This window comes from Kryptolebias marmoratus, linkage group LG18 (genome assembly GCF_001649575.2).
Source record: "Kryptolebias marmoratus isolate JLee-2015 linkage group LG18, ASM164957v2, whole genome shotgun sequence".
NCBI classification, from domain to species: domain Eukaryota; kingdom Metazoa; phylum Chordata; class Actinopteri; order Cyprinodontiformes; family Rivulidae; genus Kryptolebias; species Kryptolebias marmoratus.
The window spans coordinates 17,187,440-17,213,793 of record NC_051447.1 but is presented as its reverse complement, the minus strand read 5'-3'; the positions used below and the strand labels follow the sequence as shown (position 1 = coordinate 17,213,793).

Here is a 26,354-nt window from a genome sequence, read left to right as displayed (position 1 = left end):
GCCTTTTTAAAAATGCATATCATGATGTGAGCTGACTAAAGCTCTTTTAAAATTTCCTTTTAGACCTTGAAGCAGTATACCAACGGTTTTTTAAAACGTGTTGAAGAATCTGCCCAAAAAAACCTGCCTGAGTTGCCTCGAATTTTCAGTGACCTAAGGTACTTTAATCTATACCGAAATGCCCCCAAAATCTACACACCTAAGTAAGATCTTAATTGATATTTAGTTTGTAAAATGAATCAAACATTCCAGCTGTGTTTATCTAATCAATCATAACAGTCCTTGTCCTGATTTTTTCTTTTTGTTTTTTTAATCAAATCACTTACAAACATCACACTGTGCTCAGGATAGCCACAAATTGCTCTCCACACGTCATCCCAATTAAATTTACAGTGATTTCAAAATGTTACCCCAACGTTTCCATTCATGGCATTTGGAGAAATTGACCCTCTTGCTGGCCCATGGTGACACCCAACATAACAAAGCAACCATGCATCAGTTCCTCACAGTTTGAGGTAAACAAAATGGTTATTCCAGACTCTTAACCATAACCAACAAAAACAACTGGTCTATATTTGCAGCACAAAAAGCTCCTCCTGCAGTGAAGGCACAACAATTTTGACAGAACTAATAAGGACGTGATGCATTTATCTGTGGTTTTCTGTGAGGCAGGACCAAAAAAGGAAGACTTATTCTCTTCAGGGAATAAGTGAAACTTGTGTCTTTGAGGCAAACGTTAATGTTTTAAGCAAGAATAATGTGTTTTACAAAGGCTGCTGCTGGAAGGAACAGATGTACAGTTCTTTTAAGATTGAATGTAAAATCAAGGATGTAGCTGTGGAAGAAAAGTCTTTCATGTTAAATCCAGGAAAAAAAAACAAAAAGATCCTAAAATTGCATAATAGGCAAATAATGTATGCTGAAATATAACGTTGATACATTATTATTTTTGTAGGAGTTGCTACTTCAGTGTTAGTTCAGATGTAAAAAGTTGAAATGGTTCTACTTTTATCAGTTTTTACGAATTAGGTTTGATACAAAATAACAATGAGTAGCACATTTTTGCAGCTGCAGTTTATCCAGCTCAGGGAGGAGGAGACAAGCAGCAGCTAAAGGAAGTGGAAGCTTTTAGGACTTTTGCAAGTTTCATGCAAATGTTTTGCTAGCATGCAAAAAACTGACATCACAGTACTGGTTGTGCTGAAATCTTTTTTTTTTTGTTATTGTTTTAGCTTGAAACCTGTAAAACAGGAAATGCAGCAGGGATGAATGTGCAAACAGCTTTGTTTTCTTCAGGCACCTGTACAAATGAATGGAAATGTTATATACATAATGTTATATACATAAGGTACTAAAAGTAAAGCAAATAAGCTGAAACCTATGTTCCAACGCAGTCTGAGTAAAAACATCAGAAAGGAAATTTAAAATATAAGCACTGGATCGGTTGGTCTCTGCAGTGTGTTTCAGATGGATTGAGAGAAAGTTTTTCATTTGGAATATTTCCAAAATTCTCCATTTTAACTTCACATGGAAAGTTTTTGAAAATTTACCGCAAATTTTCCGCTTGTTTGCTATCCCTAGTTTGCACGTGCTCAAATTGATTCTATCGGATCATGTGCACCACAGCGTCCAACTCATGGGTCTACGGTTCAGCCCGCTAAGCTTGGAGCCATGTACTGATTTCTCAGTAATTATCTTTAAAAGAAGAAAACAAGTTTGACGGATTGCTCCACAGGAATTTGAAGCACTTTTTAAATCCTTGTGGTCCTTGAGTCATTATTGTCCATGTTTAAATAACAAGAAGTGCTCTTGCTGTTTGTTTTCCTTCAGTCCTTATTTAACTCCTAGTCTTTGTGTCTTTGGCATCACATTTGGAGTGAGAGTTTTATTGTTGCATTTGTCTTGCTGGTCCACATAATCACAAAATCTTAGCTTGAACGTAAACATCAGATCTGAAGGACCCTTATGCACAAGTACTGACATTTCCATCACACAGGTCCCACTACTGCACACTGAAACTAGACAATAGACCATAAATTAGGAGTTACAGCAATGCGAGTGAGTGATTTACTCTGATATGTATAGGTATCATCATAGAGCGCAGTTACTGGGCTGTAACTAGTTAGGAAACAGCATTTGTGAGGGAGTTGCCAAAATGTCTTGCGACATTTGTGGGGATTATCAATTTCTTTGTGAGTAGCAGAGGCTCGCAGCTCTGTTGCTTGAATTTTTAACATGTTCCAAAAAAATCTTTTCCCAAAATATTCAGCAGTAGTATTAGTGTCTCAAATCCTTCTTAAGAAACAAAAGATTTGTGTAGTTTCTTGCAGTATTGAGTCATGTTTGAGTCTCCCACTCGTGTCCGACAGTCACAGCCCAGAAAGATGCTACCTTACCAACCAATTATATTTAATCTACAATTTAAAGACACCTGTGCAGCGAAAACCGATGCAACAACACACAATGTCATTCAATGTAAGTTTGATTCAACACATTAAAGTTAAAAGTAATAAGGAGAGCATAATAGTGGTCGCCTCACAGCAAAATGGTTGCAGATTCAAGACTCGGCTGTGACCTATCTGCATGGAATTTGCATGTTCTGCCTGTGCATGTGTTGGGTTTCTCCAGGTACTGGAACAAATTGTCATAAGGTGTGTCAGAAAGCCTGCAAATACCAGGAAATTACTGACAAAAGTTGTCTTTAAACCTCCGAAATAGTTTCATGCATTACAACTGCCAAAGCCCACCTGCAGGAATGATCCCGATGCGTAAAGAACACGGCACCAGCTCAGCATCCGACTGGTTTTGGTCCACATCGTGGTCGGTTTGGGTCCTGGTAACCAACCCATGCAGGAGCTCGCTGAACATCCCGTCTCCACCCACACACACCACCCTGGAGAGACGAAAGGAAATGAGCAACTTGGATTTGTCACAAGTTTTTCCTTCTGATTCACCTCTGAGCGCAGTTCCCTGCTGGTTGTCACGTAATGAGTTGAGTTACATGAACATGTGTACAAGGCACAAAATCCTGAAGAAAAAAAATGACTACATAGCAAGAAAACTTTGACAATAATGAAACGGGGCAGCTGTGAAACCCTACAATAAATAAGAATATCACGCTGTGCCACCAGGCATTACAGCTTCCTGAGTCGAACTTAAAACCCACTGAAATGCATCTTTAATATATTACATGTACTATAGAATAAAAACATAATGGACTCTAACCCTGCTTTTGGTGTAACAAACATAAAATGAATAGAAGCTGAAATAACATGGCACTCAGGGGAGGCTTTTAGCTTACTTGGCTTCTTAATTTGCTCAAACAATTTACAATTTGAGCTAAAAAAACAGTAACTTTGATGCATGTCAGCGATTTGTCACTTTTAATGTATTTAAATGTTGGTATTAAGTGTTTACAGGCCTAGCATCACATGGAGGAATGCATATCGCCCGCTGCCTTTCATGCCAGAAGTTTTAGCTTCGATCCTCTTATGTTAAGAAATGACTTTGGTCAAACCTGGAAATTAATGTTAAACACAATCTCATGTACGTGTTGTGAATGACTCAGCTACTCCATCAAATTTTAGCTTAATATCCATAACCTTGACTGAAATGTAGCCATTTTTTCTGTTGGCTAATGTCAATTAGCTGTGGCAGCCACCTTGAACTCGACTCTGAAAGTTAATCAGTTGTAGATTACTCAAGTTTCATTAAATACATCCAGCGGTTCATGAGATGTTTTGGTAACGCACGCAGATAAAGGCAAAAACAGGCAAAAGAAAAATTCAAGACTAGATGTATCTGCAAGGAAATTAATTAAAAACAGAAGGCGGGTCAATGTTTGGGATCTTAAATGCTTGTTACTAAGCATCAGTAATTATTAATTGACCTAACACAGATTACAGAACAACAGATCTTTAAAAGGCTTCTCCTCAGCTTTATTAAATCCTGAAAAGACAAGAGTCAGCAAAACAACACGGCAAAGAATCAATGTTCAAATCCTGCAAGCAGCAGCTGCCTTTGTGAAGCACTCACCCATCATATTTGTCTAGATTGGCCTCCGTTTTCAAGTGGTCTCTGGCATGATTAGCCCGCTCTGTAACTGCAGAAACCAATTAAACGCCAAACGTTAGTGCAATAAAAGGCAAACAAAATCACTGAACTTTTTTTTGTGTCGACTGGTAGAGCAAGTGAGCTATTATGGGCATTTTAATATACAAAACGCAGGAAAAGCAGTGCACTTTTGTTCACCACCGAGCTGATTAATGTTCGGAAAACGCCAAGGCACAGAGGCACAAACGGCCTAATTCAGCTATTGTACTGTATATTAACAAAATGAACCCTGAGACAGACAAAACAAAAACAGCATTTCAACAGTAAATCTGTTTAGCAGCCGTATAATACAGGCCCAGATATAATCATTGCAATTCAAAGCAGCTATAGGAACCCCGGAGTGAATAGTGCTCACTCCGATGGACCATCAATACTCCAGACTCTGTGTTGCAGTAGCAAAACACTTATTGAATAATAGATGTGTTTGGATATCCAAGCTTATCAAGTATCACAGCTTCCATTAAGGTGGTGGTGTGATTAATGCAGCCATAAGCAAAATCATATCCTAGCGAGGCTCCTCGGTCCCTGCGAGAGGCCGCGGTGGCAGCAGAGATCTATACGGCGGCCGGCGAGACTCATTTTTTATTTAAATGTTGTGGAATGCCACTGATAGAGACCCACCAATCACGTCCGTAAAGATGCCGGCTCGCCGGAACACCGGAGCCACCTTCTGCTCGTAAATACGCTCCCCGCGCTGCTTTCCTCCGTATGGATTGATGTACACCAGCAGGCTCTTGGGTCGGTTGGCTGCGAAGTGAAGGATAGTCGGAGAAAATGTTAGTTTTATTTTGTTTTGACATGAGCTTGATTGGATTTTAATTAAGTAAAGACACATTCAACCTGTCCTGTGCTCAAAACATGCCGCTTGATAAATAAATGGCGTGTCCGCTAACTGTGAAAGGAGTATGAAGCAAACCAGAGGCACTGCATCATTTGGTGATAAACCTACAGCGTGCTGCAAGGGAGAATACTAAATGGCTTGTTTAGTGCTGTTCTAGAAGACTGGATTTGAGACAAAAACACTGAAGAAATTGGATTGGATCAAATGTTAAATGAGCAAAAAGGGCTCCATATTGTTTGGCAATAAGACAAAAGCTCCATTAGATTACATAAATGGGTTGTCAGTGGGTGATGTAGAGGTGTTCTGTGGAGGAGACTTGCACTATTAAAGACACACAGACTTCATCTTCACAATGAATGTGGTCAATTTTCTCCAGCTGATTAATCTTGCCAAGCAAAATAGGAGCAGGGGGACCATTTCAGATGGATTAAACCCGCCTTGAAGTCTTATTTCTGCATGTTTGAGACGCACTAAAAACCAAACACGGGATAACTTTGCAAGCATATTAATCCCAGAGTGTGAATCGTTCTGTTTTCCACTCAATTAGAAATAAAACATTATGTTAAACTGATATTAATAGCCATACAATATATTATTGCAAGGGATCAGGTTTTAAAAAGACAAAAAAAATAGTAGATTTGCAAATATGAGGGATTCAGTGTCTGCTGAAATTCTGTCTATATTCACACCACCAAATGTTCTTTTGCTCTGCTGCTGTGGCACAGATTTGAACTGCAGATTTGTCTTTGCTAATAGCTTCATATATATATATATATATATATAGTTTTATGTAAAGCTGCACAGTATATTGTATTGCAATATTGGCATGCAAGATATTAGTTCTGCTAAAGAAAAACACATACAAAGTGAACATTTTAATGACAGACTATAAGTAGAGGAATGAGGTAAATGTGAGTTTACTGCAAATATCGTCAGCGCAGTACTCAACATTAGTTTTGGAATCGTGCAGCCCTAGTTTTAATGCAATCTGAAGTCATTGTGATTCATAAATCAATCAGTTTTAACTTGAAATTTGGCCACAAATACACACCGGAACCATAGAGATTTGAGGACTAACAGAATGTTGTAATGTTCCTTCTTGCTGCATGCTTGTCCATCACTGACACTAAAGTAAATAATTTGTTATATTTGTAATGAGTTCATGAGTTTGGTTTTTGCTTTTTGCTTTGTCTTGTTTTTAGGGATTTTTGTATTTGTCTTCTGGGTTTTTGGTTTAGTTCTTGTCTTTGTTTTTCATTACCCACCTGCCCTCAGTCTGCTCCTGCTTTCCTGTCACGCCCATCTCCACCTGTCTACGATCCTCATTACTCACCTGTGCCCATTTCTCCTGATTTCCCCGTCTTTAAAACCCGTTCTCTTGTTTCACTTCCTCCCCAGTTCATTGCCTCAGGTGCGGTCTTTATCTTCTGTCCCTCGCCTTTTGTCAGTTTTTATGTCTTGAAAACTTTCATTTTATCCTCAGTAGCACAAGTTGCCGTTTCAGCGTGTCCTTAAATGAAATCTTTGTAAGCAAACATTGTGTTTACCTACAGAAACAGCCAAAATGACTGAAAAAAGTACCTTTAAAAGGAGATAAGCACGTGAGAACTGAGATTTTCTATTTGATTTTTGCCCCTCCCTGATGTTCACGTCAACATGATAAGCAGAGTTTAAACTTTCCCAAAAGATTACTTAGAAAATTTACAGTAATAATCCCTTTTATACACATCAGATCCATAAAAATAATGTTTTTATAGTCTATTAAGGAGACAACCTTGGGTCTTTAGACATTTTAGTGTTAACGTTCCTCAACATTTCTCAGTAAATGTCTGAAATAGATGGAAAAGTCAAAGTGTACATGTAATATTTGTTATTTTATTTTATAAGTTACCATGTATTGTTCAAAGAACAACATGTCATATCGCAGTGACGGTACATAATAGTGTGAGAAATGTGCAACGAGAATGGATGAAAGCAAATTAAAGTGTCACTTTTCTACATGTTTAACCTATTGAATTGTTGTGTTACATCAGTCTGGGTTCACAAAATGCACAAAATGTCAGCTTTTATCAGAGGAGAAACTATCACCAACTAAGTCTCATACTGGAGCTACTGTTTTGTTTCATTATCGTAAAGAAAGGAGCTGTAGGTGGATCCTCAGAGCATCGAAGTTTTCAGTTTTAGTATCAAATGAGGATAAAATGATTAGTTGTTGCGAGTTATTCAGGTAGAAGTTTAGGTGAAGGTTTGAATGGTGCTGTTATCACTTGACACTATTGCCCCTTTTCCACGTGCTCTAAAGGTACCGGCTGCACTCCACTCAGCTCGCTTTGCGCGCGTTTCCACCGGCATTTTTTCGAGGCTGGTCCCTGCTTCTTTGGTCCCTGTTTCGGAGTAGGGCCAGCTGGGTGGGCGGCGCAAGCTTAGCTCCTGTTCACTCATTGGTCGTGGGTGCGACCAGATGCTAGCATAAAGAGCGAACGGTCGGAATCCAGAGCATTTCTTCCTGAAGTCTCAGGAGAATCCCTATAAGTTTAAAAAACAGCAACAACACAGGGCGAACGTTGTCCATAGCGCTTCCGTTGTTTACACAACTTGTGCCAAGTTTTCGTAGCGCCCTTCCCCCCGCAACATGAGGAGGCGTTCCTCTGCTACCGACCAAACTGGCCGGTGGAAACGCGATGTATTCTTTATCGAGCTGTGTAGAGCGGAGTAGAGCTGGACTTCTGAATTAGGGCCCGTGTGTGTGCTTGTGTTTATCTGTCTGACAGCAAAATATCTCATGAACCACTGGACGGATTTTAATAACTGGATGAACATCTACAACTCATTTACTTTTAGAGTCAACTTGATTCAAGATGGCTGCCACAGTTAACTGACTTTAGCAAACGCAGATATGGCTTCAACTCTGTCAGATTTACAGACAATGAGGTAAAATTTGATGTGGTAGCAGCAAAGTTACCTTTAATATCTCACATGATCTTTGCTTAAAAGTTTGGCTTTTTTTTTTTTTTTCAAGGAAATTCAATAAATGTTCAATGGATTTCTCTGAGCAGCTCAGAATCTAAATTAACTCCCTGTTGCTGTCTTTGTCCTTTCAAAAGAGACTTCAGCAATTTACATTTGAGTGTTTTTACAGATAAGTATATGACATAAACACAATCAGTTAAATTACTCAGAAGCTGTTCATGTGTAAAAGTCAGATGTACACTGTTGCATAATCTTTACCTTAGAGTTAATTTGTTCCTATCTATGCTGGGTGAAGCTTAACTATGTCTTGGCACAAACGCTCAGCCGTGTTCCATCATTTATGACTCATGGATCAAAGTTCACACTCTATCAGATGGAGGAGGACATTAGCGAGCACATACTGAGTGATGACAGCTGCTCGTTTGTGGCTCGGACCCACTGCTCACACAGCTCCTGGTCGGCGCAGTGAAAGGTGACGTCGCTGCACCACCACTGGTGCTGACGGGTCTTCCTCACGAAGGAAACTGGAAGGAAACGAAAACAGAGCGCCGTAAATGCCGAGCAACAAATACCTTGCAGCTTTTCTACGGGGAGCGAAAGAAAAGTCTACGTTACCTCTCAAACCAGAGAACTCCTTATCTGCTGATAACAAACAGTTAAAGGCAGCGATGCCTTTTATGGCAAAGTTTTAGACAAAGATCATCTTGTGTTGAGAAATGACGGCGTTCTAGTTGTTTTGGTCAAACCTTGAAAATAACGTGCAATGTCACAAGAAGTGTCAGCTAATTCTGGTAACTGTGGCAGACATCTTAAATCAGGCTGACACCAAATGTTATATCCAATCTGTCCAGTGGCTCGTGAGATGATTTGTCAATAAACAGTTTTAAGCAAAGCTCTTGTGCAATGAGTAGCACTTGTATGTGTTGTAACTCTCAGCTACTACTACAACAAGTTTTAGCATAATATCTGTTAAACTGGCTGAATTGTAGACATTTTTTTTGTTTATTTTTAAGTTCAATTGGCTCTGGCAACCATCTAGAATTGGTCTGACTCCAAAAGTTAATCAGTTGAAGACATACATATGAATACTTCCTGGAAGTTGCATTCAAATACATCTAGTTGTTCATGAAATATTTTGCTAACAGGCAAACATTATCACCTTCACTTTCAGCAGCAGGCAGTTGCAGACAAATTCCCATATCCTGCCGTACAACATGATCTAAAATGACCAAACTGAGTTTTGCTACAGTTCAGCCTTGCCCTGAACGTGACCCCCAGTTTTAACCAAGTGGGTCAATCAGATATTTTAATAAGAGTCAGAAATGAAGGGAAAGAGGAGGAAGTGAAGCACTACTGAGAACATAACTGAAATATTTACATTGAGCGGAAGAAACTCCCTCACTAAGCACTTTGACAGCAGATCCACTCAGCAAGCATTTCAAACTCAAATTATCCCACTAAGCATTTCTTTTCATCAGATGAAAAAGTTAACTTTTCATGGAGGAGCTTCAGTTCAAATCCCCGACGGAGGCATAGGAGGCGCCTCCCGTAACGGGTTACATAATCAGAGCGTACATGACGGGACGTGCCTTTAAATCCGGGCCTCTGCAGCGCCGTCATGTCAAACACACACTCACTAATGTACAAGCCGGCATTAGTAGGCCAACTTTTCCATATCTATCTGATAAATAATGTAAATTCCAATCTTGTTTGCATCTAATCTGATGGCTCCAAGCGGAGAATTGGCCCCAGTGTAGCTGACACGCTGAGACCTCGTGAGCTGAAACCATGAGGGACTCCCCTGTTAATACAATTTGTTTCTAACTGAGGAGCTTCTGCAGATGTCTGGGTAGATTTTAGACGCAAAGCTGAACCACAGACACATCCCCAAAATATAACTGAACCAAAAAGGCAAAAAGGCCCCTTGGCAATTTATTGTAAAACCGTATTCCCTAGCTCATGGTGTGCAGAATATAGGTGTAATTTTTGTACCTGTGAAAGCGTACTGGTCCATCTGGGAGCGCTGCTTCGTCTTTTTCTCGGTTTGTGTGTCATCCTCGTCTTCTGCCGTGCGGACAGCAACAATGTCGCACACCTGAACAGTATGGCTGTTTGCTAAAAAAACACAAAAAAAGACATTAAAATTTAGTCAAATTTATTGCACAATGACAAAAGCTTGAAGCTTTTTAACAGCAAAGTTGATCTAAGTTGTAAAAAGCAAACAAACACAAAAATAATGAACCTTTTTTAAAGAAAATGTACAATATTTATATAAAAAAGCAATAAATATATAGCAGTAACTACATTAAAAGTCACAAACACATACAGTAGGTTTATGAAAATAGCTTCCATCATTGTTTTTCAGTAAAACAAAAGCAGGAAATAGAGGACTACAAAAACAATATGAGTATTTACAAGTTAATGCTTTGAGACTTTTATTGTGAAGGATTGAAACAAGTTCTGTGAGTTTTCCTGCAGCAGGAATAAGCTGCACGTCTGACTGCTTCAACTAAAATATTGTGTGTTATTTTAGTTAAACACGGTGAAAGTTATAACCCTCGGGTACAATAAGAACAAATTAAGCAAATCAGTCACTGTGACTTCAAATGTGAAAAATGACTCTTTCTGCCAATAAACTACATATTTTAACAAACCAACAAACAAAAAAGATTTTTTTCTGAGTGGCCTTACACCTCTTTAGATTTGTTTTAATTAGTATTTTAATCTCAAAATATTTAATTAAACTTTTAAAGATCATTTTGACTTAACTTTTTCTCAACATTTTAATGTTGGGTCTGAATCACAAAAACAATTATTTTTTCGACTGAGTGCCCTTAAAAGGCTGTCGTAGATAAATAAAGCTTAGCTTTTTGTTTATTACAGGTAAAAAGGACAGTTGAGATCTAAAATGATGCAGAAAAGTTTGCAAACGGAGAAATAAAAAAATGGCAGAAATTGCAAATCAACAATAAAAAGCGTTTGCTCACTTTAAGGACTTTTTTTGCCTCTTTGGACAATCGTGTTATCCAGCTCACATAATCACAGATCTGCGTGTAAACCAGTAATTTTCCTTTTTCTACATGAGTAACTGAACAAGTAAAACCTTCATCCGTTCGGCTGTAAAACTTTGTCTTACAGTGAACTTGGAGGAGCAGCCGGGGCTTCCTCTAACAGACAGAACCGAACATGGTTAAATCCCAGGAGATCCGGGGAACGTTTACAGGGAACGTGTCTTATTCTTCAGTTTTCCCACGAGAATGGGATTCAGGCTGGCTGTTTAAAACCTCCGGGGGATTTAAAAAAAAAAAAAATCCTTGGGTTTTAGTAGTTTGGTCAGTAATGGAATTTGTCAATCGCAGAGAAACCTGGTACCTCCTGGTAGCGGCGGATCAGCCGGCATTAAAAGCTGCTGCGACGCATCAAAGAATTTAAATCTGGACGTTCCCACCATGTTGAAAAGGCAGCATTGGAGCAAAGTAACTGTAGGTATATTAGTCATTTTCAGGTCTTTCATGTAGGAAAAATTAGAGCTAATGGTTTCATTATCAAATGAAACATGAGAAAAGCAGATAAATTCAACCAAACAATTAAAAATAATGACGGCAGCTCAATGCTTAAAAAGAGAAATCCTGAAATTCAATCAAAGTGGCTACAAACAGAACCAATTCAAAAATCCTATTTTTGTACATTTAACTCGTAACGATTTGAACTGACCTCTCACATACAGGCCTTCGAGTCTTTCACAAATTTATTTAGCTGAAATGGATGGGAGGGAGGCACGACATGCTGCTTTTCTCCCGGGAGTCAGAGGGAATAAAATTTAATTTCTTTCTCAAACAAAGATGATGTGCCATGCTGGCGTGAATAACTTTATATCCATCCATGTTCACCTTTTGACAGATAAGACTAAAACTTACATGGGTAATGGTTTTATTTTAGGGAAGAAAATACGCTCCAGTGCTCGATCAAATTGATTACTGTTGTTGAATGGAAATATATTAGGAGCTGGTCTAATTTATTGTACATTTAAACCAAAACATGCAAACAAAACCTTAGTGATCCCTGAATGTCAGGCTTAATAGGAGCTAATGTTGGCAAGGAGCACGTTTTATTTATTTATTCTTTTCACCGTCTCATATATGCAGTCCTCACCTCAGATCAACAGGAGATCAAAAATCCAATCAATGTCTTGTAAAACAAGCAGCAAACATCCTGTTTTTGTGAAGAGGTCTAAAAAAACGAGTTAAGTTAGATCACTTTTTTAATGTTTATTTGCTTATAAAATGTAAATTAGCAACACAAACAAATAACGTTCTCAGGCACGAGTCAATAAAATTTGCTCCGAAGCCAGAATATTTTTAACAGACTGTGCAAGAAGCAAGAAAATATTATATAATAGACTTAAGATTTAGGTCAAGTTAGTCTGTTTTCAATAAAGTATGCCATTTCTGTTACAACCTATTTATATTTTTATATTTATCTTTTGTAAAAATATTGGCAAGTCACTGAAACAGATGCAGACCCTCCAGGATTTCGCGATGTTGCGATCGCAACTACTAACGCAAAATCAAGCAAACCCCGCAAAATCGCAACTTTTTGCAACTTTAACCAAAATAACCCCAAATAACTCAGGAAGAAGACACGTGACGTCACTTCCTGTTAACATCAGAATGCCGGAAGCGTGCAGGAGCAGCGACCGAAGCCAAAATGTGCGCTAATGTTTCACATTTGCCCACAAAGATTTCAGCAAACCAGTTTCCTCCCCAGCTGCAGCTGTTTTGCACGTCCTGCAGTGTAATCATGGAACATAAACGCATCGACAAACACTTTGTGTCTGCAAAACATGTGAGGAGAGCTGCAGACCAGGGACGATCCAGAAATGCACATGAATGTCAGTTTAGAAGCTATCAAAGTTCTCAAATAAAGCACCTTTTGAGAATGTCAATGTTTGTTGGGAATTATCTTACAAAACTAGGAATTATTTTGGTTTATATCTTAAAAGTTATGTTTTTTTATTGATTTTGGTAAAAAAAAAGTTGCAACTTTTAGGAAAATGCCCACGAAATCAGGCGTTTTAGCCACAACAATCACAAAAAATGCCCGCGAAATCCTGAAGGGATTGCAGATGGTTGAACATTACTTTTCTGATTGTGTAGAATTGGTTTGTTGTTACCTATTTTAGGACCTTTTCTGGTATAATCAAGTCGCACGAAGAACCAGCAGTCTTTATTGGGACCAAAGCCTGGTCCTAATATGGTGGTCAGTCATTGTTGGGTTAAGTTTATGGCTAACTGAGTTTAGGTCAGGGTTACACATGGTTTGGTTAACAGAAATGAATGCAAGTCAATACAAAGTCCTAAAAAAGTGGTAATACAAGCGTGTGGACATTTGTAGGAAACGGTCATGGAGTGAAAAAATGAGGTTTATTGTAATCAGGAAGGTGCATTTTTGTGTCCAACAGACATAACTTTAAGTGATGTGTAACAATTCCAACAAAAACACTGTTGTTATATGAAACCAGTTTATAAAAGACAGAACAGCCCTGGTTTTTTTAGCTGACGTCCTTGTTTTGTTGAAATAGACACGAGAAACCACACTGAGAATAAAGGCATTTCTTCTTGCTGTGTCCCACGAGCTCAACAGTAAATTAACAACACAATAAACTACAGCTCACACCATTTTGAGGTTTACTTTGCTGAAGTCGACTCGTCATTTTGATCTGCTTTTCCTGGAAGAAGGAAACTTACGCTGAAACTAGAGCAGCTACATAAATTTCAGCCAAGATTTTTATTTACACTTTTGTCTTCCCAGTTATTTAATGTCACAAGGCCCTAGAGTGAGCTGAACAAACACGTCCATGAGAAAAGTTATTGTACCGTATGTGCTGTTGGTTTAAGTACGCCCTCCACATGTTTGAAGACGGTAAAGTCAACAGAGAAACGGCAGAGAATCGAATCCATTTCATGTGCAGCCTCTCTATAATACTAACATTTACTGCCTGATGTGCTGACAAACACACAGAATGTCTCAGTATCCAAAATGTAATTTCATACATGTGTATTTATGGACAAAAGATAACTGTTTGGTCAAAACAACACCTGAAAGTTTGATTTTTACTAAAGCTGTGCCAAAAATCTTAGGTTTCAAGCTCTTTTATTGCATTTGTGAGACTTTAAGTTATTGGGATTAGAAAACATGTAAAATGCATAAAATCAATGCTTAATATGCAGCAATACTTCTAAAACGAACCAACATTCCTTAAAGACATGCTGGTCACCCACCACCTTGAGTGCAAAAGTTTTAGACGTTAATTGTCAATGCTGGAACTTTGTGTTAGGGGTGACTATCAGCAACTACCACACCAAATTTGAGCTCAATATCTGTGAAATTGCTTGAGTTTAAGCCAATTTTGTGTCTTTTAAGGCCGTAGTGGCCATTTTAAATGGTAAATCAAATAACTTTCTGAAAGTTTTATTAAAATCGGTTCTTTGGTTAATGAGTTATTTTGCTAACAGACATATGAGCACATGCCAAACACAGGCAATTACATGACTGCCTGGTTTTCACGGCGGCGGGCAATAAAAAGACTGGATTAGTACCGTTCTACAAACAGTATCCAGACACATCAGAGTGTAACAACCACAGCTGCAATGTGTTGGCAAACAAACTGAAAACATTTTAAAGTTGCTTCAAAAAAAAAATCCCTCCATGCAAACACACACCCCGATATAAATACATTATCCTGTCCCCGCACACAAACCCACACACTGACTCCTGCAGCAGAGTGCGGTCCCTAAGCTACATGCTAAGCCCTCGGCTGAACACAGCAGAGCCGCTCGGCTCTTCTGACGAACTTTTTTTTTTTGTTTGTTTGTACTTGAAAAGAATCTCGGAGCTGGCAGTGAGCCGGTGTGTGCTGCCTAATCATGCTGCAGGGCTCAGCCCGAGAGGTCTCCTATCTGCCAAAAGTCAGCTTTTCAGGAACTGGGGAGGGAAAAAAGCCTTTATTTTCAAATGTCTGGAACTCGTTCGGCATAAAGGAGAAAACAAATGTTTTTGTTGCTGTGGAGTTTCAGTTAGACTCAAAAACTGGTGTCAGTCCGGGTAAAGTGAGGTCTCCCTACTATGTCTGCAGATTCTTTCTTTCTTTTTTTTTTTTGTTAATGATTAAGCAGCTTTACCTTTTTTGGCAATATATGTATTTGTTGGACCCCAGGGCCACAAATAACCATGCACAGAAATGCATTAAAATAAATGGGAAACGTGAATAATTTATGGTATGTCTAAGCAAATATTGATAAAGTCTCCAGAAAGACAAGATTTATGTTAGCATATCTTTAACGGATATTTATTTTTCTTAAAACAGCACATTCATGTATTAGTTTTTAGTCTGCCATTTTTACATAAATCAGGAAAGTTACATTTTTTGTTACAATTTTGACTTTTTTTTTCTTAAATCTTGTGTTATTATTGTTCTTATTGTTTTATATACCCACAAAACCTTAATTTCTGGTCACTATATTTTGGGAAAAAAACTTACATTGTTCCAGGAGGGAGGAGACCCTGTTTTCACAAGCTGACATTTTTTTTTTCTACAAAGGACAACATTAAGGCTCCTTCAAGCATTAATACAGACCTTGTTTTGGAGCAAACCCTTATAGAGCATTAAGTGAGCCACTCGACTTCACTCCTACCTTCTCTACTGCAGGATCTGTTTCATTTAAAGTCCATAAAGTCACTCAACAAACCCTGAAAGCACCTGATCACTAAATGAGGCTGATAGCTCAAGGCAGCACATGTTGCATATTGGCTCCATAAAACAAACAAACATGCATTCATGCATCCATGCATGCATGCATGATGATGAAGGTAACAAGTCCAGGAGGGAAACCCAAACATTTCTCTCATTAGCAACACTCCCAGAAGCTCCTCAGGCCAGAGAAAATATATAATCCCACCATAAAGTTTGAAGACATGCCCAGAAAACCTCCAGATGCCTCAGACCTCAGCTGACTCCTTTCAGTGCGAAAGAGCTCCTCGCCTCATCTCTAAGACTGAGCGTGGACACCTGACAGAAGCTCATTTCAGCCACTTGTATCTGCTTTCTTGTTCTTTTGGTCAGAACTCAAAACTCATGAGCATTGATAAGCATTAGATTGTAGATGGGTCAGTAAATTGAGAGCTTTACCTTCTGGTTCAGCTCCTTCTTTGCCACAACAGACCGGAGCAAAGCTTTCATCACTACAGACAAGGTCTTGATCTGTTGGTCCATCTGAGTGTTTAGCAGCTAACATTAACTGCTTTCCCTACAGGGAAGATAAATTGTCTTTCTGTTAATAAGAATTTGGAATTCTAATATGAAACAGAGAAACTCAGAACAAGAATTAGATTTTTTTTTTAGTCAACATTAGATAAATAAAAGCTGGTACACCATTAAAAGATAATTTCAATAAGTTAACTGAACAAGGGATAATTTAGCTGTTCCCAGGAAAGCAAAAACAGAGCAAAGTAAATTTTGTTTTACAGAATTTAGTTGAAGATAACGATCGAAAAGACATACTGTCAACACACACACATACACATAAAATCTATATTTATATGTACCCTTTAAAATATTTACCCATAAATCTTTACAAGTAGATTTAAATTTACTCAAACTAAAAGTAATATTTAGTACTTTAATATATTATGTATTACTTAAATTTAATATACTATAATCTTCTGCCCATGTCAACCTGTGGGTTGATCTGTTCACTGCTGAGGAAAAATGCACTAAATGCACAAGTGTACAAAACTATATTGTGTGTATTTCGCAACAAAGCAAAGTATCAGGTTTGGTTTTGGGGTTTTTTCCACATGTGAAGTTTAATGCCACAGGAATCAGGTCAGACTCAAACAAATGTGAAACTAGGACAAGCAGAAACATAAACAATGACTCGCTGAACCTGCCATGTGCAGTTCTGAGTATCAGTTTAAGGAAGATTGTTTTGCCTTAAACGTGACGATAATCTCCGGATCTGGAGCGGTCACAGAGTTTCTTCTTTTATCCAGGAACACTGAGGACGTCAGGGTTTCCACTGAAAGCATGTGGGAAGGATTAACATTAGTACTGAGAGCCTTTCTGGAAGGCCAGGACTGTTTGGAAACAAGTTTTATGCATTGGATAAAAACTTGCAAGCTTTTTTGACCATTTTGCAAAAGTTGCAAAAATGTAAAGACTTTAATCCATGCATCCAGAAGGTAATCCATTCCAGAAAACAATTAATAAACTCACTATTTCTTCTGAATTTTGTGCAGACTCACAGACACAAAGCTGCTGCCACTAAACAGATTATATTAGATTGATTTTGAGGGGTCATTTTTAGATCCTTTTAGACTAATAAAACCTAAAGTTTTAGGTTTTTCTTCCCACCGCAGAGAAAGTTAGACATTCTGCATTCAGACTATGGCTCAAAGGCAATAAATGCTTCGAAGAATGAAAGAACAAAGGTCTGTGTGTCGGTGTAATGGATATTAGGTCAGTTAGTCACGTGTTTTGATAGAAATACTACCTGTCCTGTAACTCAAGAGCGTTGTTCCTGAGGGAAGCTTTTGTTCAATCTGACAGAATCACAAATTTAGAGGAAACTTGTTCCTTCTGGAGTATAAGAGCTTTTAAATCCCTCACAGTATAAAGCACCTATTAAGGTTGACCCAAATTCTTTCAAGCTGCAATATTGGCACAGCGCTCCAGGACAACAATTGGATCTAAAATCTTTTTATACAGACAGACAGAGATGATTAACCCTTTGAAGGTTCTTTAACTTTATAGCAAAAACTTCCTGTGGGCCAAAAAAAATTGACCACCTTACATAACTGCTGAATAATACTATTTATTAATATTTTTATCCACTATGAACTAGTCAGTCTTTTAAAGCTATCGACCTCAGACTGATTTATATATATATATATATATATGGAATCAAAAATGCATATATAATGGGTCTTAATGGGATGATTTTTTAATTATTTTTTGTTTAAGGTGTGAATGAAGGGTGATTTGACTCAAGTCTGTCCTCCTGGATTATGTTTTATTGGTGTTAAAACATGCAAAACATCCAAACATCTTCTATATATTTGTTTTAATAATCTACCATTGCCTTGACAGGCAGGCAATAATGTTAATGTCTGTGTGTCAGAACATTTCTTATGAACCAGAGGCCAGATTTGAATGAAATTCTTAAAGTAATGATTGTACAACTGATTATCTTTGGGGATCAACTCGATTACAGATGGCCGCCACTGCTAATTGATCTTAGCAAACACGAAAATGGCCATTACTCACTCAGTTTTACAGATAATTACCTACACCTTGGTGAGGCAGGAGCTGAGAGCGCTAACAGATCTTTATTTCAAACTCTGGCGACGGTGAGCTGCATTCCTTCATGTAATACATTTTTGATTAAGAAAAATAAACTTTATCCATCCATCCCTCCCTCCCTTCCCTGGTTATGGAGTTTAGTAGCAGCTGAAAACACTTAATGATGAAAGAACTGAAGCTGCAACAGTTTTAGGTAATTAATGGCAAACAAATCCAACATTTGCTCCAGCATTTAAAATGTGAAACCAGACTGAACATTTCTGACAAAACAAGACATTTGTGATGAACTGTAAAGGGCAGGATTAATTGACACTTTATAAACCAAATGGTAATTAAGAAATGAGCAAGTTAATCAATAATGAAAATATTTGTCAACAGCAAAATGGATTGGACAGCTCGTGTCAGGAGCCCTTAAAGGTCGTCACTGACAAGCTTCCTTTTTCATGGTAAAAAGCAGAAATGATTGCTTCTGTTCATCGGATTCATCCGTTATTCATCTGTAAGCACGTCCCATCGTAATGCTGAGCTGCTTCTGTTTGACTGGTTTAAATGTCCAAAGGGACGCCGTGTCAAAAGAGGTTACAAATACGTTGTTTGGATGAGATTAACTAAAAACCTCCCAGATCAGAGACTTCCTTCTACCTCTTCAGATAAGCAATTGCTAGTATGTGTATGCAGATTTGGATCAAATTTGTTGGTTCCCTTTCATAATATATTAAAACTAAATAAATAAAAACAACTGGACAAGCCAAAAGAGGTCCAAGTTTGTCTCATCAGTCCCAGCAACCTTGGTTCTTGTCAACATTTCGGTGAATTCTAGTCGTCTGGCATTTTTTAAAGAAGCCTTCTGGATTTTATTATGATTCAAAATAAATGGTGCAATCAGACAGAGACATACCTTGACCTTGAATGGTTTCCTTGGCTTTTTGTACTTTTCACACCATTTGTCTGATTAACCTGAGGTTGCATTTTCTCTGGGAGGTTGGCTACAGTCCCATGAACCTTATACTTTTTAATAATAATGGCAGCTGTGGTCAGAGGAACTATAATGCAAATATTAATAGTCTTTTTAAGGGTACCAACAAATCTGTTCATACTATTTTGGCATTTCTTTGTAAAATAAACAACAAATCTTTTCTTTCACAATTCTTTTTGTTTATCACATACCAAAGGCATGCGGATAAACAGACTTTAAACCGAATCACTTCTCAAGAGGAATGAAGCATTGTTTCAGCGAGCTGTAAGGGTACCAACAAATTTATCCACATTTATATGTATTTGAAACATTTTCTCATTATGCTGCTTATTCTGCCTTTCCATAAACCGGGGTGGCATCCTGCCTGACAGGATTTCATATAAAGTGCTTCACATCAATGTAAGATCTGAATTCTTTCTCACCCTCCCTTGAGTGTTTAAGTGGCCCAACACGCCACATTACTCTCATTAACCCACGAAGCAAAACAACAACGTTAGGATAAAAGACTCCTTCAATCTCAACATGGTATACCTACTCGTTCCTGGTGTTGGAGCGAGGGATGTTGTGTTTACATGTGTGCATGCGATAATGATTTTTCTGACAACGCACGCCGCCTGGCTGAGCCTTCCTTCAGTCCTCCACCAACAAGCTGTCATCATATTCACATTCTGCTGCTGTTCTCTGCACCTCTCCCTGTACACAGCAGATCACTTTGTAATCCCTTTATTGTTACTGTGGTTTGGCTCTGACAAGCTGCTGCAAGCTTAAGGAAGTGCTTTCCTTCATAGGTGTTTGCACTGTTTATGTCACTCCTGCTCTGCTTTTACATATTGCGCTTCAAACCACATGCAACACAAGTGCAGCGCGTGATAAGATTCAACTGAGGGTGCAAAACTTAGAAAACTGCTTATGTAGTTGAGAAACATGCCATCGGCTTTTGAAACAAACCTAGCCCTGCAGTGGATTAATGCTGCAGAACTACACTACAAAGCACAAAATCATGCAGATTTAATTAGTTTTACCCCTGTAGCATTAACCTTTGATAAATAATCGTGATCAATGCAAGCAAAGATCCTATAATGCTGCCAGTGATGCAGCATAAACCTGCACGGTTTGCTCGATCTCCAGCTGTCGTGTCCTGCCAGTGTTTATTTCTCTGTATCTCTCTCTTCCTCCCTCAGCAGCCGTCTCTCAGCGCACAGACAGGCCTGTGCATTGAGAACCAGCTTTAGATTACAAAGCACAGATCTGCCTGGGTACACATGGCAGTGAGCTGTCAAACAAGACATGTGGATTTCTCCTGGGCACAATGGTGTTTGTTGAGCCAATGCTTAGGCAAACAGAAGGAGAAGAAAGCACAAGCAAGGTGGAAGGTATACCTAGAAAACAAAGACACTAGTGGTGCGCTGAAACTGCCAGCTAACTTTGCTAAAAGTTCTAGTGAGTACGAGGTATAAATCAGATTTATTTTTTTTGAAGCTTGCAATGAAGACGTTGGTCAGCCCGTCTGACACTTGATCCCTGTCTTGTCAGTAACTTGACATGAAACTTTTGACAGACCTACACTGAGATGTCAAACTCTGTAAATGATGCCTTCAGTAGTTTCATCTAAAGTCAGTCTCTGGTATACGTAACAGATTCGACAACTGGACGAACTGGCACCACTGTGGTTCTGATTTGATCTGCTGCCTTTGTCTTTGGCACCAAATTGACAATGACATTTAAACTAAGAAATAACACCTGTAGCATTACTTTGAGTAAACATACAGACACATACAAATCCAAAATTATGTTGGATTCCTCTGTTATCATAGATGCTGGCAAGCTTTCATCGTATAATGACAACCGGTAGTTTTTCTTTAGAGATCCAAATACACTGATGTTTGTGTTTGATACTACGTGGTAGGGTTGTCCCAAGCCAGTCTCAAGCCATTTTTCATTTATTGATATCAGAGTAGCTGACCACTCTCTGTTGTTGACCTACTATTGATGGTTTTACATCAGCCACATGGTAATATGTTGTGTAAAATTAGATGCAACCTGTCTGTAGTAAATGAGAGCAGTTCAGTAGCAACTTGCAATGTTTGCAATTTTTTTGTAACAGTAGCAATAGAGCTACATTCAATTAGACTTTATTTAATTTAATTAAACTGACTAAATCAACAGATAGATGGTGACGGTACTAATAGAAACAGTGTTAATGTCTTTGTGCCTTCATACAGAGCAGCTAAAACAACTTTTTGTAGTTCTCATTGACTGATAGAGTAGCTACAGATCAGTCAGGAGATGACTGAGCTTCTGATTCATCTGTAAGCTCATCCTGATGAAGCAGAAATAAATTTTTATCTCGTTCTTCCTGCTCAGTGGCTCAAAACACTGTTGGAACACGCCACACTATTAATGAAAACTAGTTTTTCCAAGCCGCACCTACACAAATGGCATTGTATTGTTTATAGGCAGTTTCAGTGTGAACTATTATTGTTCTCACACAACAAGTGCCTGAAAATAAAGTTACATAATAATCACAATAAAAGACGAGCTAAAAACGGATGAAGTTATCCTTTTTACCCTCACAATAGCTGAAGGCACATGGGAGTTTATCCAACCAGTCTTAATGTGTTTTGTTGACATGGAGAAGGCTTATAGTCGTGTCTTGTGTACATTACCAGTAATAAGTGCTGAATTACACCAAACTTGTCCTTTGTCACCAATTCTGTTCGTAACTTTTTTGTGAAAAGAGTTTTTAGGTGCATCAAGGGGTGGAAGGTTTGCAGTTTCAGGGGCTTCGATTGCATTGCTGCCTTTTTGCCAATGGTGTGGTTTTGTTGGCCTCAGTGAGCCGGGACCTCCAGCAGGCGAGTGTAAAGCAGCTGGGATGAAGATCAGCACCTCCATTCTGCTACTATCACCATCTATTACATCCTGGTGTTGTTGTTAATTTGTTCTGCGATGTGTAGGTGTTAAGAACTGGGGTCTTCAGCAACCAAGACAAAATTCGTAGCACATGCGAGCGTGTCTGGCATTAAAAGTTTTTCTGATTCTGAGTCTGACACCATGGTCCTTAACCAGAAAAGGGTAAATTGCCAACTCCAGGTTTGGAATGAGCCACTGCCCCAAATAAAGGAGTTCAAGTATCTTGGCGTCTCGAGAGGAGGTAAAATGGGGCAGGAAACTGAAAGGTGGATTGGAACAGCATGTGCAGTGATGCGGACACTATAGTGATGAAGAGAGAGCTGAGCCAAACGGCAAAACTGTCAATTTATCAATCAATCTATGATCCAATCCTCACCTAAGATTATTTTTTTAAAATTGTGTTTTTATTGCTGACAACTTGAATCTCAGTATCTAGTTTCTGTTCTGGCAGATACTTAGAAAGATGAAAGAATAGTTCTAAATTCACATTGTGCAAATTTATAAAGACTAATGTGTAAACCACTATAAAATCCATGAGTTCATATATTTAGTTTGGTCTGGGTACAGCTGTCATATTTATTTTTGAATGACCGGTTTATTACTTTATCGGATTAGAAAATAGAGCCGTTTCTAAATATTTTTTGGTCAAAGTGTGATTGCATCTTTTTTACAAGCAGGAAGTGAAAGCAGAAAGGAGAGGATGATGAAGACGAGTGCAACACACAGATGGGACCCCAAGCTGAACAGGTGAAGAAGAGGAAGGCTTCAGACAGAAAATAAAGTTGACACAAGTTTCACTGTTCAAACGCATCGTTAGTTACCTAATAGAGCGTCGGAGCATCGTGAATATGTAAGTATCAGCAGCATCAAATTTAGCATGCAAGTTTTTCATCAACATCTCATTTCTTGTTAGCGTTTTACATCACTTGCTTAAAAAATACGATGAAGCTTGAAGCAACACCACATCCATCATTTTAATTTAGCTTATTTGCTTTTCTGTGAACGGTATACAAACAGCTAAAATACCACATTTCTGTGAGTGATGATCTGATCTGGATCAACCAAATCTGCTTAAATGCCAAGCAGTGACATCCATCAGTGTTGTCTTAGTTAAACTATCCGGGCTGTCATTCCTTTCAGCCTTTCTGACACTTGTTTGTCAGCTGCATGTCAGGGAGAATATGCAGGAAAGCATCGTGAAAACACAAGCTGATGAGGATCTGTCAAATCTGAGTGCTGCTGCATCTCTGCTGAGATTAGAGGTTCCTTTCTGTCTTTTTCTGCTGCAGCGAAACCGGCTCCACAGGTGCGGAGGACAACAGGGACATTTTCCTACTTTCAACCCCAGCTTGAGCTCCAAATGAGCCACACAGGAAGAAACAGTGGAAGGTCTGTAAAGCTCAATATTCAATTAAAATCTGTTAGGTTCAAGAAAATGACACATTTCTTGTTTGGGAATCACTGAATAACTCAACTGTACTGAATCCTTATAATAATTAAGAACTAGCAGTTATTAAATGAATTAATATCACCAGTGCTGGACAGTAATGGAGTACACTGACTTGATTACTGTACTTAAGTACATTTTTTGAGAATCTTTACTTTACTTGAGTATTTTTTTTTGGGGGGGGGGGACACTTATAACTTTCACTCCACGACATTTCAAAATCAAATATTGTACTTTCGACTCCACTACATATCTAGGAAGCTGGTCGTTACTTTGTGGTAACAGATTCAACCTTAAACCTCTAATCCAGTGGTCTCCAATCCTGGTCCTGGAGGGCCACTATCCTGCATGTTTTAGATGTTTCCCTGCTCTTCAGCAGGTCTTCAAGTTCTGCAGAAGCCTGTTAATGACTCAGTCATTCAAATCAGGTGTGTCAAAGCAGAGAAACAACTAAAACACGCAGGACAGCGGCCCTCCAGGACCAGGATTGGACACCCCTGCTCTAATCCATAGTGAAAGTGTGAGGAGAATCAAGACTCTCTGGTTTGATGTGTTTTTAGACAGAAAAATCCTTATTTTTTTGTGGCATTTTTATGCTGAAGTTCTTTCCAGGTGGTGTAGAAGTTGCAGCAGAGTGTTTCTACGCATCGATACATCAGGTGGTTTCTGAAAGTTACAAGGTTCTGCAAAATTACTGATATTAGAAAATTTAATTTGTATTTTTGAATACTTAAGTACTTTTAAATGCATGTACATTTGAATACGTAAGTATTTTCAAAAGTGAGTACTTCAGTACTTTAACTTGAGTAGATTTTTGACCGAGCAACTTATACTTATTTGTAGTTGAGTAAGATTTGACCATGAGTATCAATACTTTTACTCAAGTACTATAGTTGAGTACTTCGTCCACCACTGAATATCACTCACCTTTCACGCCAAGGTTTTATTTCAAGAACTCACACCATCTATTACTGCTTATAGCATGTGTTGAGGATGACTCTCAGCTACTACCACACCAAGTTTTAGCTCAGTATCTGTAAGACTGACTGAGATATGACTATTTTAATTGCTTAGGCCAGCTAGCCTTGGTGCCCATTTTGAATCAGGTTGACTCCGAAGGTTATTTAGTTTTAGATGTACATCCAATGATAACTTTCTGGGAGTGTCATTAAAATTTGCAGAGTGATTCATGAAACATTTTAATAACAGACAAATGAACGCGTAGTTACAGGTACACAGAGGTTGGTGTCATTAGGCGTGTCGTTTTGAGAACAGACATCTCAGAAATTAATGTGCCACCATTATCTAACAGCAGTGTTTAAATTTGTTAAATATATTTACTGGCAAAGTGTCCTTTTTGATTCCTAATTCCAGTGTAAAGTGACCGGCTCTTGTCACAGCGAGCGACGGGGGAATTCGTTGAAGCCACGTTGAACATTGACTCAATAAATGGAAGTCTTTATGGCGGGTTATTATAGGGCACTAGATACCACTTTGTGGAAGGTCAATAGCTGGGTTTGAACTGAGGAGCGAGCGGCCGGCTGTAATCGCTCCACTCCATATGCTGCTGGAACTGCCGACCAGTGAGCCCGGCTAACACAGGAGAGCAAACATTAGCCCCGGGGGGGGGGGGATGCCCCGATTAGGTAGAAGCTGTCTGATGGATGCAAATGATGAAAACGCTCTCAAAAGTAAAAAGGGAGAGAAATCAAATGCTGGGATTTCAGCGAGTTAAAATTGGTGTTATTGAAACGCTGATGGGTGAGCTACTAAACATGGGTTGTGTCAAAAACCGAAGGGGATAATCTGGTGGTTTTAGAAGTGATGTTCAGTAGTTCGTACCTTATCATCCCTGACATCAGTCAAACAGCACAGATCGAAGGCCTTTCCATACTCGGCTTTCAGTCCTGCTTCCTGACACAAGGCCCGGGTCGAATTTTATCCCACAGGGGTTTGTGCTAAGTGTTGTGTGATTGATCAGAGGTTGTTGTGGGCGTGTTTACGTGGAAAAGCCGGTGAGCTTTAATGGAGTCATTTTGGTTCTGCTGCTCCTCTGAGAAGCAGCTGGAGGCTGTTAGAAAATCCAGCCGTCTTTACAGCTGTTCCTGCAAAACTTGGAAACCTCTGAACTTAAAACGAGACACAGGCGGCTCTTTGTGGCTGCGGTGGCCGGAGAGCGTCGGGACACGTTCGCTCATTTCTATGCACCGTCAAATTTGCAAATCAAAGTAACAAAAGAGGCTAGCTAAAGGTTAAAAATGCAAAAAATGGAATCTAAAATTATCAAAAGACTAGCTAAAAGCTAGAGGTGGCAGAACAGCAGCTAAAAGAGGAGCAAAAGGCTACCTAAAAGCAGCCAAAAGGTGGCTAAAGGCTAAAAGTAGCAGATTGGTAGGTAAAAGCTAAAAATGGCATATTAGACAAAAATCGAGCAAGTATGCTGGAGCAGTTCAGAGAAGAATGTTTTTAAAGGAACTAAAGAGCTCACAATGTTTCTATGAGGAAAAAAAGAATAAAAGTTAGAAAAATCTAAAGTTATAACACTTCTCTCCTGAATGAGCTGAACATGTTTATATAAGAATGGCTAAAATAGAAAGCAGAAGTGATAAAACTGCAAAAAGAAAACAAACCTACAGAAAATCTGAAAGGAGCCAGCCCTGTCGGCTGCCTATAGGCGCCGGTGGGTTGTTATTACCTGAGGCTGAAAGCTGACCTGTGACCTGCTGTTTGACAC

The 26,354-nt window shown here is 38.8% G+C and overlaps 1 protein-coding gene across 4 annotated transcripts in view; it reads right to left on the bottom strand.

Annotated features, from left to right (window-relative positions):
* The window catches only part of cerk (ceramide kinase), a 48,933-nt gene that overhangs the window by 21,997 nt on the left and 582 nt on the right, over positions 1-26,354 (bottom strand). For 2 of the 4 annotated variants that reach the window (XM_037981308.1, XM_037981310.1), the window contains exons 2-6: positions 9,917-10,039; positions 8,326-8,448; positions 4,735-4,860; positions 4,036-4,102; positions 2,748-2,893 (exon numbers count right to left, since the gene is read on the bottom strand). In XM_037981308.1, the coding sequence (XP_037837236.1) occupies positions 2,748-2,893; positions 4,036-4,102; positions 4,735-4,860; positions 8,326-8,448; positions 9,917-10,039 (585 nt within the window). Of the gene's footprint in view, positions 1-2,747; positions 2,894-4,035; positions 4,103-4,734; positions 4,861-8,325; positions 8,449-9,916; positions 10,040-16,112; positions 16,231-16,915; positions 18,379-26,354 lie in introns of those variants that run through there. The other 2 variants (XM_037981307.1, XM_037981309.1) reach the window with 2 other exon arrangements.